Consider the following 12,319-nt stretch of genomic DNA (forward strand, 5'->3'; position numbering starts at 1 on the left):
TACAGAACACCGTTTTGTCTGAAGCTTCCTCAGACTTTTGCAATTAAGTTTCTGTATGATCACCTGGACGCTGTGCACTGAACATAAGCACTTACTGAGCATTGTGTCGAGTGGTAGTGGTTGGTAACTGGTCAGTTATGATGCATAAAATGGTCAGCAAATTTAGCAAATGAAGGCACTGAAAAAATGAGTATTTGTTAAAAACATCACTACACTGTACTGAAGTGTAGAGATCCACAACACACATTCCCACAGTCTCAGATTACAGAATATGAAGAGCAAGTGAGTAAATTTCCATTTCATGAGGCAAAAAAAAAAAGCTGGTGAGCTTTGACATGAAGAGGGCACAAGAAACGTCTCCTTTGGTGCTGGACACTATCTGTCCTGGCTGTCCAACCTGAGGCCACAGTCCGAGGCGTCCTCAGAGGGAGTGTCGAGGACAGGATTGACAAACCCTTCAAATTCAGTGTCTGCATTGTCCTCTGGGTGGGTACTCACAAAATCATTCTCCCACTCCAGTGCGTTGGAGTCCTCGGAGGCAGAGGTCGGGCCGCTGGTCGTCTGCTTGCCGCCGGGCCTCAGGGCCGCGCGTAGGATGTCCTCCTCTGTCCGAGACCTCTCCCAGGCTGGAAGCGCTCGGTTGATCCCTGCGACGCAAGCGTGCAAGCTTTAGTTCTGACAGCAGAGTGCTAGCAAAGTCACTGGAGTCAAAAACTGCCACAGGGACTATTGTGGTGGCTCACATTTAACTGTATTTATGTCTTTCAGGGCACCAAACTTAGATATTTCATACGCAGCGCAGTGTTTGCATTGTTCACAAAAAGCCTGTTACATGAATGTTTGACAGATCAATGATTTGTGACCAGCCAAATATTGTTTTAAGTTATCGACTGGAGACCCTCACCTTCCTCATCCTCCCACTCTAGATCCAGCGAGGTCCCGTCGTCATTGGTGGAGCGGGTCTTTGTGGTGAAATCCCAGCTGTACTCCGTGTTGGGAGTCACCACGTTTGTGTCAGAGGGAAGTCCTGGAAACGAATATAAAATCATTAAAACAGAATATATGTTACTCCGACACTTTGAAAATACTCTTAACCAGTGTTTTTCAATCCTGGTCCCGGGGCACTCCTGCCCTGCGTGTTTTAGATGCTTCATCAGCTCGTCATCAAGCTCTGCAAGCGCCTGATAACAACCCGTTCATTTAGATCCGGTGTGTTGGAGCAGGGGTGCCCCAGGACCAGGATTGAAAAACACTGCTCTTAACTGTCAAACCATAAAGCTATGGTTTATTATTAGATGTTATGCACCTGCACTTTGTTAGAGGTAATGTGATTAAGGCTAGACGGTTCACTCACTGTTGCTCCTGAAAGCCTCAGACTGGGCTTTTACATGCTGGAGGTAGACGTCGAAACTTTCCCCAGAGGTTTGCCTGAAACAGGTCAGGATGACAATCAACTATAAGACCGTTCACTCACTGCACTGAAGACGCATAAATAACAATACTGGTTGTACAAAAATCGTCAGGACAAAAACTCAGCCATCCTTCGCTTCTTTACATTTGGAAAAGATGAAAGCTGATACTGTGCTCAGCTTTGTTTAAAGCCGCTTCCTTTCATTACCGCTGCAAAGTCTGAGCATTTATGAGCTTACAGATCCCTTCTGGCACAGTGAAAATTAGTTAAGCATTGAATTTCGAGACTGGATACCTCGCAGTGCTTTAATATCTGTTCTGCAGCCTACACACTGCACGGTCAAACAGGGAGCTCTTTAAAGCAAAAATTACTGAATTAATGTTTCTGTTGGGAACGTATCGTCAAATGGCAGTTATAACACATCTCTGAGGGTCTGACAGAGTTGTTGAAATAAAGTAATGATTTGCGAATCTCTCTTTACGACTGCCACCGAGTGATGTGGATCAAACATATCACTATAAAAAAAAAAAAAAAAAGAAAAAAAAAAGTGCAAAACCTCATGACCTCAGCTCCACAATTATCCTGTTGTCTAATGAACTTAAGTGACTCACTTTCTTTGTTGAGTTTCACCGCCGGAGCCATCTGCTTTCCCCCGTGTCCTCTGGGCAGACAGCTGCTAACAAAAGCACCACAGATCAAGTACAAAGACAGTCAAGAATTTTGGAGCATAAAAAATAATAGACTATATTAATAAAATAAGCACTTTCTGGTGCTATATAGGAAACATGTGAGCAAATAACTCTAACAAACAAAGCAACACCAGAGAAGCAGTGGAATGTGGCATGAAAACCAATAAGGAAATCTCAATACTAGATTTTTTTATTTTTATACCGCTCCCATTTTCATTTGATCAAATAAGAAGTCATTTTTCCTGCATCTGGCTTTTCCTTGAAACTTTACAGGAAGTATGAAACCATGATATTGACCAAAAACCTCTGCTACAATGTTATTAGATTCTAATAGTCCAGATATCTCTATTTATTATAGCTGATGTGACTTGTGGGGACGGCAGCATTTTATTATACAGCTGCACTCTGTTTTTCTTCAAATGGGACTTGTAGTTTTTATTTCGCTGCTTGTGCTTAGAAAAAAGCTCAGTTTCATATCAACTGGCAGTTAATTCCTCCACATATTAGCTTATTGTATATTATGCATCATCTACTAGCTATCATTACATCCTGAACTGCCCACCTCAAATGAATGACATTGTTTTAACTCTCTACCATGTGTGCTAGTATACTTTACATATCTTACATTACTTACATCACTATATGAGTTAAACCAAAAAACCCTGTTTACAGAAGGCTACTTGGCAAATAAATTACATTAAATTACAGCTGTGGTGTTCAGAAGCACTGAGACAGCAACAATTTTCCTTACTGGATAACAAGTTAATGAGAACAAAAGGAAGACCGAACAGAAAAATATCCATGTCCCTGTAAGACACAGAGGATACAGAGGACTTGCTGGGTAGCCTCTGCACAGGCTCAGCGGGTTAGAGGAGAAGTTGTTTAGTCAAGCAGTAAGGTAAACTGGCAGAAGGGAGCGCTCAGTGCCGCCTCACCTCCTTCAATTTGCGTTCACGTGCCAGCCTGGCGGCCTCACGCTGGGCGGCATTTCTAGCCTCCTCTTCTAGCCTCAACTTCTCCTCTTGTGCCTCTAACTGAGCAGAAATAACAAAAATGAAACAAAAACACAGAACAGAAAATTACAAGAACAGAAAAAACAATGCAGCAAATTAAAGATAAGCAAAAATAGGTTTAAACATAAAACAAAAATAATGGGGAGGGGGGGGGGGGCTGATACCCGATGACAACATGTTCATCTAACAAAGACAGATCGCTCTAGAGATGCTCTTTTAAACTGCGTCTTACCTCCGCTTGTAGCTTCTGGTCTATTAGGATCTGTGTGTCTGAGATAGCAGCGTAGCGGTGTTCTCTGAGGTTCTTGAGCTCATCCTCACTGATGGGCCTGAAAAAATAACGGCAAAAAAAAAAAAATTACTTAAAACAGAAGATTTTTTTCAATTGTAAGTTAATAATTATTTATTTACAGTCCACTCAAACGTCAACGTACCTCGGGCAGGGCTGCGGACTCTCAGCCTGCAATGAAACAAAACACATTTTACCAGACAGCACTGAATTCCAGCGTGAGATGCATCTCCACTACTGCACTGTTTCAAGTGCTACTCGTCTGGGACTCTGCAGACAGTAATCAAGTTACTCCCCGCAAGGAAAAATGGAAGACTGCCATATCGCAGAGATGGGTGTGTAGCGGGTGCACCCATCATTTTCTATCCATCATGGGAGGAGGACGGCTATCAGAGGGAAGTCTGAGAGTCTCAAAGTAAAAAGTATCCTGGGAGTACTATTATAATGTGGCTTTTAATTAGGATGTACGCCTCACGAAACACTTTACTCAGACTTATACAATGCAACTGGGTCCTAAGTAGTAGAGCAATAACAGACAAGAGAGGGAAACCCTCTAACACTGGTATTTTCTTTTAACCTTCATTAGCAACTGAATGCTCTTTAATATAAATAATCAAAACATGATCAGAAGGACGATCACACTCACCTCATCACTTTCTACCAGGTTTTCAAACTGCAAAGTTAAAAGTCACAATTAGACAGATATAATGATATCATCATGATCAAATCATCTTCACAAGAAGAGAGCAATACCAGTAAACGTATGACTCATACCTCAATTGTATAATGCTCCCCTGTGGTACTGCTGCGGAAATATTTTGACCTGTATGAATAATTAAGAGAAAATGAACACACAATACTCTAAAAACATGTTAAAGACATGTTCATTTCAGTCAGCTGTAGGGAATGACGGACATCAAGATGATAACAGAAATAGACTTATGACAAGAGAGGAAGTCTAAGGGAAGGGATTGATTAAGCAGCTACTGGTGAAGGAAGACAGCCAGTGTTTAAGAGAAAGACATGCTGGTCAAAATGTAGCAGCTATGATGAGGACAAGGACATTAAAATCAGCAGCGTGTTCCCGGTAGATCATGGGCTCTGATTGTGTCTCACTTCCAGAAACCAAACAATTTTGTTTACAATGATCTTCTTGCTGTAAATAATTCAAGAGTCTTTCTGCGACGTATGTTTAAGTGTTTAAACAGTGTTAAGTGTCTCAAGATCATGGGGACTGGAGCTCAGAAAATGTCGGAGGATTAAAACGAACAGAAGCAGCTCTGAACTTTGAATTCAAATACAAACTCTTGGTAATACTTTTCTGACGGGCTGAAATACGTTTCCTTCGTTAGTGTAGCTCTCGTAGAGATGATAGTGGATGAGCAACTTTAGGAAGAAATGGTGTGTTCACCAATGACGCTGCTGCAGATGTTTGAGTTATTAAACTTGGTTGACTATGCATGATGTGTTTTATATGACAAAGGAAATGTTTAGCTCTAGCAGTCTGTCTACGTCACATTACTGACGCGTGACAACTCAAGTTTACACATGCTTCATTCTAACGAAACACGGTTTGTTTCTTAAAAAGTTCATCAATATTGAATCATATACGGCAGAAAACTGTAGCTGAATAGACACGTTACATTAGGAGAAGCACAGGTGTAACTAATAACATTAACGACGGCTCATTAAGTGATGCCAGTGTGACAATATCAGCACCTTAGAACAGGCTCAGCTGAATCTAATAGATCTATAATTAATGATAATGATTAATGATTGATTGACACCTGTGATGTTCCTGCTGTGACATGTCAAAATGACTGCTGTGAAAAGGATCTGTTGCTCTCTTTTGGCTGAAACTTTAAAGCATGTTGCGCTTTAGCTACATCCAAATAAGTGCAGTCACAGCAGGTGTCTCGTCTTTAACAGGTGATGGGAAACACTAACGCAAATGTTCTAAATCCCCGTCTGGTTTGCTGCCTTTCCTTTCAGAAATTCAAAGTCTTACTGCCTTACTGCTGTCTCCATACTTAGAACTCACTTATGTAAACCTGTAATCTTTCTTTATCTGTTATTTATTTTCCTCAGTTCTCTTATTTCTATGTTTTTAAAAATATATGATTCTTTTTTTTAAAAAATTTTGGGTCTGGTGCCTTTTATGTTGTTCTATGTCCTTGTTGGATTTGTCTGTTTGTTTTTTTGTGATGGTTTTCCTGTATTTGTGTATTATTTGTGTGTATTGTGTATTTCAATATTTGGCCAATAAAGTTGGAGGAGGGAAAATAAGGTGATGGGGAAACACTTTTTATGACATCATTGAATAATTAACTTGTCATTGCTGATTATGGTTATTGCTTTGGTAACTGTTAGAGATATGCTGCCTCGTGGTTAACTTCCTGGCCTAAAAACCTTTCTATTCAGGAAGACTTTTCATCTTAAGGCTCATTATTTTCTTCATGTTGTGTGCTCTACTTTAATAATACTGTAGCACTTATAGTTTAACGATGAATGAAAAGTGCTGTACAAATAAAATATACAGCACTATTATGCCCAGAGCATTATAATAAAAACAGCTGCTATTAGGAAATATTATTAAAAAACATGACCATGTATAAGATTAAAGTGAGTTTTCCAATCACTGACATGACAGATGAACATCTGTCAGCTCCTGGACTGAAGCTTCACATGTAAAGTTAACTAGCCCTCAATTAACCTCCAATTTAGTGACGTAATGACCAGTAAATGATGCCAGAAACGGACAATGCTGGTGTCCTCAGCCTGTTGACAATAGGGGTGGGGTCTTGGTGTCTGTTGCTGGCTGACTGCAGGTTGGTTCAGACCCCACAGACGGTCAGCAGTCTACTGACAGGCCTCTGTGTACCAGTTAACACACGCAGCTATCAGACAGTCTGAACAGGCTCACTGTGGTATCAGACATCAACAGTAACCAGATAAGCTGGTTCAGTTCAGATGATGCCTTCATGCTAGTTAGCTCACCGAGCTAAAGCCATGTTTCACTCACCCGCCTCCTCTCTGGATCCTGTTGGCTTCCCTCCTGAAGAGCCCGACACAGTATGCACAGCAGTTACCCATCGCATTGTCAAATATTGCTATAATCTAGCTGCGTCGCTAGTAGTCTCCTGCCAGATGCTGGTGCATTGGTGTGGGCAGCTACATCTCCAGTCCTCCTCTTCCTCTTCCCTTCACCAGCCACTTCCTCATCCTCCTTCCGCTCCCGGTGACGGTGACACACTGGACAGAAATGTTCAACACCACCACCTGCTGTCTTTTTCTAGTAGTTTCTGACAAATGTGACCAGGTTCTGACTATGACTGTATATAAATATGGACTGACAGCTCCTTAAACGTGAAACCAAAACATCTCGATCGCCCCCTGGTGGCTGGCTATAAAATAGCTCATAAGTCCCGCCCCCTCCATGTTAGCGGATGGGACATGAGCCAAACTAAAAAATAAAAGTACACGTCAAATACATTTTTCCTAAAGATGATTTCTGTCGTTTTAGGTAGTTATTGTCACTCTGCTGTATGTTCAAGTGCTCATTGTTCTGATAAGTTTGTTTTTAATTAGTTATTTGACGATATAAAAAGGGGATATGACGTCATGATCGACAGCTGTCACAGCCGCTCTCAAACCCCCGTCTGCCGGCGGGACGGCTGAGGGGGCGCGTCCATGGGTGTGTCCCGCGGACCGTCATCCCATCGCCCAAATCTACTGAGCAGACTCCGGCTCCAAATGACGTCACATAAGCAAGATGGCTCCAAGGAAAGGAGATATTTTGGCCTCACTTTTGCACAGCTGTAGGAACATTATTATTGTTATTATTATTATTATTATTATTATTATTATTATTATTATTATTATTATTATTATTATTATAAGAGCTGGATACCAGATCAGATTTTCAATGAGCACAGAGAAACATTCCACTGTCAAATGAATGTGAAAACAGTCTTCTAGTGTCAATCTCTGCAGATACATCATTCTGCTAAGTGAAGCTCAAACATCCAACTGAATTAACAAGAAGAAAAACACTTTTTTGAGACATTTTTGAGTGGAGGGGGGCTTTAAACACACTATTTAAAGTTCTAATATTCAACAGTAATCCAATCAGGGACTCAGTTATTCAATCAATCTACTTTATTGTACAATAAATCTGTCTGATGTCATGTTTTGTCATGAGTGTGATGTACCAGATGCACAATGTTGACTCAGTTTCACATGGCATGATTGCATGATTTATTATTTTTTTCTCTCCGCTATTTTCTTTAATCTATGTCCTCAGAGGTGAAGAGGTAGGCAAGGATCTCATCCTCAGCAGGAATGTTGTCCACATTGCTGACTCTGACCTTCTGGGCGACAGGGATGCATCTGGGCATCAGCTTTTTTCCACTCTGAAAGAGAAATGACTGGAGTTTTTTAGCCTCGCCCATGTATTTGTTTTTTGTAGTTCCATCACAAAACACTGTGAGATTCTGTTAATGTTTTATTCATTAAAGGGGAACATTTGTGATCTCATGAGGGAAATGATATCATAAGATCACAAAGGGGATGTTTGGTTCCTTTGTTATATAGTTAGTGTTTCTCCAAATTAGCACTACATATCCCATAAACCCTGTTTCATACATCCCCTTTCAAAAAGGAACAAAAAAAAAATGCAGTTTTCCACTGTTGAAGGCTTTAATGCTGACTACTGTGAAAGAACACAGCCCAGTGGAGGATGTCATCTAAATAAATGTGGTAATGACTTACTGTTATTACATTTTGATATACTGTCCAACAGTGCTAATACAAAAAACAGAGAATAGTATGAAATGCTATAAAGAAATGATTTAGTAAATGACTCACTGTTTTCTTGGAATCAGCCATGGATCTCTCCAAGTACCTCTTCATCCTTTCTTTCTGTTTCTCTCTCTGCTCTTTCAGCTTCTCTTCACGCTGCCTGCAACATGAAGAGAGAGGGTTTTTCATACAGTAACAAGCTCTTTGGGTAAACATCTCTGTCTTTTTTATAGTCAAAAGAAAGTAAGCAAAGCCTAGTCACTAACACGTACCTGCTCCTCCTCTCGCTGTCCTTGACCTTCTTCATCATCTCCAAGCTTTCTTCAGGGATGCTGTCGAGGCTCTGCAGCAGCAAAGACATATGGTTCTCAATACTGGCCAGCTTTTCTAATGTGCTGAGGTTGGTCACCCTGTCATCCACGCAGCAGCGATGCACCTCGGCCACCTTCTCCCCAAGAGCATCCAACATTACGTCCTGCAAGCAAGAGGAGGAGATGAGAGGGGAGGAAAAAATAAGAGCCAGATCTCTGCTGCTCAGATCTACTAAAGCCACCTTACATGATTTCTGAGTGTTGTTACTACACAGATCTTGCATTAAAATGCTGCTTCCGTACCTGGTCTTCTATGTTCAACGAAACATGGAGCTGAACTCTCTGCTCCAGCTTTGCAGCTCTTGCCTTCTCCTTGTCAATTCTCTGGTTCACGTCATTTATCTGCAGTGTTAGCTGCTCTTCATCTTTTTCACTTCAGACAGAGAGGGGCAAGCATTCATTTAATGTTCGACAAAGGAGGGGTTGAAGAAATGAATAGTGTATGGGAAAAAAATTAAATATAAAACACTGAAATATACTGTAGGTCTGAAATTCAGAGCAAAAAAGTTTCAGCAAGCAGAAAAAATGGACCTGATGGACATCACTGTCATGCATAATTATTTAGCTCAAGCTCTCATCCACAGTTAGGTTAGTTTAAGTTAGTTTAGGTTAAGTTAAGTTAAGTTAAGTTAAGTTAAGTTAAGTTAAGTTAAGTTAAGTTAAGTTATCTTTATTGTCCCACTTGGGGAAGTTTGTTTTGCAGCCAGGGTTCACATGAAGACAGAATACAAAGGGACAACATCAATGACACATCAACACAATAAATCACAGAACTAGTGCAGGGAAATGGAAATTCATAAGTACATAAATACAAATGTGCAAGAGTGCAGATGTGCAAATGTGCAAGGGTAGTGCAAGGAATGCTGCAACCCAGTGACCCAGAAGGAATGCAAAACATTCAAATAACCAATAGCAAGATGCAGAGAGGACTGGGCTGTCTTGTCTTTATGGCAGATGGCAGGTAGTAGTATATTTTTCAAATGAGGGCAAGCCGCCAAAATCATGATACTTACATCTTCTTCCTGGTTATCTCCATGGACTGTCGGAGCTCCTCCAGTTTCTCTTCCACCCTCGTGGAGTTCTGAATCAGGGACAAGTTCTGCTCCGTCAGCTCCGTCACCAGATCTAGAAGCTGCTGGGGATCAGTGAAGTACAGCTCTGGCTCATCCTGCACAGAGGTGACATCACAAGGCGAGAAAGATATAGGCCACTGTGAGCAGCGCAAATAAAATATATACTGTAGCTTCAGTGAATCTAAGATTTTCAGCTCAGAAAAACTGACCTCATATTCGGAGTCACTGTCCAGTTTGGAATGTATGACCCTGAAACGTCAAAAAAAGAGTTTAAGATCAGGAGAGAGTTTTTAAGAAGTACCAAATGTTTTTATGCACTGCTTTAAGGCAGCTACAAATACAGGATTTCGAATTTTCTGCAAGAAATGATACTAGAACATAAAAAATGATATGAAAATGTATGCTCAAATCAATATATAAAGATACCGTATATATGCAAAAAATAATCTTTTTATTTCTATTGCCCTGAACACAAAAAATAAGTCACAAATGAGCCACCATATATGTTACTGCATCAGTGTGTATGAATTTCAAAGGCAAATACTCAATGTGGCGCATAGCGGCCACCAGTGTTGTGACTGAGGTGTGCCGGTGTTTACTGTGTGTCCGTGTGGGCTGAGGACCTGCTGCTCTGTGCGGAGGACAGTCTGGACTCTCTGATAGAAGGCAGCTCTCGACCTGGACTGGATGCCTTGCTCTCCAAATCTGTGTGCATGTTAATTGATTTAAAAAACAATATCAAGGTATTGTGTCACCAGTATTGGTCCTAACAATCTACCTCATCATTATTCTAAAGTACTTGCCCTGCCTCAGTGCTGACTCCTCAGGCTCCATGCTCTGCTCATTCGGAGCATTTCCATCAGACAGGACGTTAGCTTGCCAAGCCTTGTCCCTCTGGGCCTCCTGCCACTCTGGAGGAGACAACTTGAACAGAAGCTCCTTGTATCTCTTGTAGTCTTGTAGGATTTCTTCAAAATTGGCGAGCTCACTGTGGAGATGAAAGAGTAGATTTAGATCCACATAATGTGCCACCGCATTCAGTAACCAAGTAGTCACTGCAAATTCATAATCCCAAATGATTAATTTTTACTATAATTCTTCTATTTGTAACTATACAGTACCAGTATGTTAATTGTAAAACATTATCAAAGTGCTACCTTTCTATTATTCCTATTTCGGCTGTCAGTTTCTTGATCTCAGCATTCTTCTCCTGTTTGGACTTGGCCTCCTGTTCAAAACTGACAACAGAGACAACCATGTTTACTGTGCATTTTCAAGCTGCGTATGAATACACAGCCTACCTTCAATAGTCATTTAACAGGAAAACACAATCTTAAGAACCATACTTCTATCTTTAGTCACAATGATAAGGCAAGACAACACCTTATATCTAGATTCTTCTTACAATGTTCTGGCCTCCACAGATTTCTTTTCGTTCTCCTTGAGGAATTGTTCGAAGTGAAGGTTGTCTCTGTCAATGATCTTTTCGAGCTGTTTCAGCTGTCTCTCCTCTTTTGCCATGGCCTTGTCCATCTTCAAAATCTCGGACCTCTTTGTCATGAGAGATAACTGAGGAAGAGAGGATGAGCATTGGAGATGACTGGAGAGGAGGGCAAAGTCAGTCAAACGAGTAACTACCAGCAGTGGAAAAAGAAGATACTGAGTTATCAAGTTCAGTTAGTCTCCTTTTTAACGACCCTAGAGTGATTTTATTTTAAAGAATATAAATCCTTTAATTTGCTTCATTCATTGCCAATCTTTTTTTTTTTTTTTAACTCCCATTTGTTTTGTTTTGGTAAATAAAAATGTATCATATCTGATTCTCACCACTTGGAGCCTTTTGACTCCACATGACGATGCTGCTCTACTCTCCCTATTTCTTTAGGTGTTATCCACTGTTTGAGCTACACAAAGTCGACCAAATCACTTCAGTTGTAACACGAGAAAACAGAGCTGGTAAAAGTTTGGCTTTGCAAATGTTTTACAAGGAAGGAAATGCATTCAACATGTTTGTTAGACATCAAGGATAAACACAATTTGACTTTTATTGGTTAAAAAGAACACTCCACAGGGCATCTTTAATCTTTCAACTAATTGTCTTTATTAGGGCTGCAACAACTGATTATTTTCTCAATTAGTTGTTTGGTCTATAAAATGTAAGAAAATAATGAAAGAGCCCAAAGTGCCATCCTCAAATGTCTTCTTTTATCCCGACCAACAGTTCACCACAGCAAACATTCAAAAAGAATCTGTCACAGCTGACTGAGAAACTGAGAACAATCCAGGTTTTTGACATGACTCCACCTTTATTAAGATCTGAAGTCATTTACCTCCAACACTGCCTTCTGTCGTTCCATAGAGATTAAGTCATGTTTGCTGTCTTTGATGATGTTTTCTGAGGACAGAGGACAGACAACAGTTGACATTTAAATTAGCTACAGGGTGCATGGCCTGCCTTCTAGTGTCTCAGTCTAGTCTTAGTGTCTCCAGTGTCTAGAATCTATAGTAAGTAGGATTTTACAAAATTTGAAGTGCTTTGACTCTGTACCATCTCTCCACTTACCTCGTTTCATCATGGCCATCTTCAGCTCATGTCTCCCGGGTGTTTGTTTAGGGAGAGCTGTCTTACTCTTGGTTTGTTTTAGACTCTTCATCTTCTCCTTTTCCTCCTCC

General features: G+C 40.6%; 2 protein-coding genes across 3 annotated transcripts in view; both read right to left on the minus strand.

Moving 5' to 3' along the window:
• Positions 1-355: 355 nt before the first annotated feature.
• ap1ar (adaptor related protein complex 1 associated regulatory protein) lies at positions 356-6,785 on the minus strand. 2 transcript variants are annotated; one of them, XM_067598638.1, is made up of 10 exons: positions 6,425-6,785; positions 4,177-4,225; positions 4,049-4,075; positions 3,548-3,573; positions 3,346-3,442; positions 3,036-3,134; positions 2,023-2,087; positions 1,355-1,428; positions 905-1,027; positions 356-647 (listed from the first exon to the last, which is right to left on the minus strand). In XM_067598638.1, the coding sequence occupies exons 1-10, from the start codon at positions 6,493-6,495 to the stop codon at positions 376-378; spliced, it is 903 nt and encodes a 300-aa protein (XP_067454739.1). In that variant the 5' UTR covers positions 6,496-6,785; the 3' UTR covers positions 356-375. The 2 variants fall into 2 exon arrangements, with proteins under 2 accessions (XP_067454739.1, XP_067454740.1); XM_067598639.1 differs by having other exon boundaries at positions 2,023-2,084; positions 6,425-6,783.
• Positions 6,786-7,528: 743 nt separating this feature from the next.
• Positions 7,529-12,319, minus strand: part of cfap100 (cilia and flagella associated protein 100) — a 6,721-nt gene continuing 1,930 nt past the window's right edge. The window contains exons 6-17 of the mRNA XM_067598442.1: positions 12,210-12,315; positions 11,977-12,041; positions 11,052-11,215; positions 10,804-10,884; positions 10,450-10,634; positions 10,246-10,351; positions 9,856-9,895; positions 9,587-9,741; positions 8,817-8,946; positions 8,475-8,677; positions 8,269-8,362; positions 7,529-7,814 (exon numbers count right to left, since the gene is read on the minus strand). Of these exons, the coding sequence (XP_067454543.1) occupies positions 7,689-7,814; positions 8,269-8,362; positions 8,475-8,677; positions 8,817-8,946; positions 9,587-9,741; positions 9,856-9,895; positions 10,246-10,351; positions 10,450-10,634; positions 10,804-10,884; positions 11,052-11,215; positions 11,977-12,041; positions 12,210-12,315 (1,455 nt within the window). The 3' untranslated portion in view covers positions 7,529-7,688. The remainder of the gene's footprint in view (positions 7,815-8,268; positions 8,363-8,474; positions 8,678-8,816; positions 8,947-9,586; positions 9,742-9,855; positions 9,896-10,245; positions 10,352-10,449; positions 10,635-10,803; positions 10,885-11,051; positions 11,216-11,976; positions 12,042-12,209; positions 12,316-12,319) is intronic.

Source organism: Thunnus thynnus, chromosome 9 (genome assembly GCF_963924715.1).
Source record: "Thunnus thynnus chromosome 9, fThuThy2.1, whole genome shotgun sequence".
In the NCBI taxonomy this organism is placed as follows: domain Eukaryota; kingdom Metazoa; phylum Chordata; class Actinopteri; order Scombriformes; family Scombridae; genus Thunnus; species Thunnus thynnus.

What these genes read in the sequence shown, in the direction of transcription:
- ap1ar (XM_067598638.1), bottom strand. Translation starts at nt 6,495, where the DNA reads ATGGGTAACTGCTGTGCATACTGTGTCGGGCTCTTCAGGAGGGAAGCC. An exon ending in GTGAACGCAAATTGAAGGAG is followed by an intron (nt 2,088 to 3,035) that starts GTGAGGCGGCAC and finishes TGCTTTTGTTAG; the next exon opens with CAGCTGTCTGCCCAGAGGAC. An exon ending in AGAGTGGGAGGATGAGGAAG is followed by an intron (nt 648 to 904) that starts GTGAGGGTCTCC and finishes CTTGCGTCGCAG; the next exon opens with GGATCAACCGAGCGCTTCCA.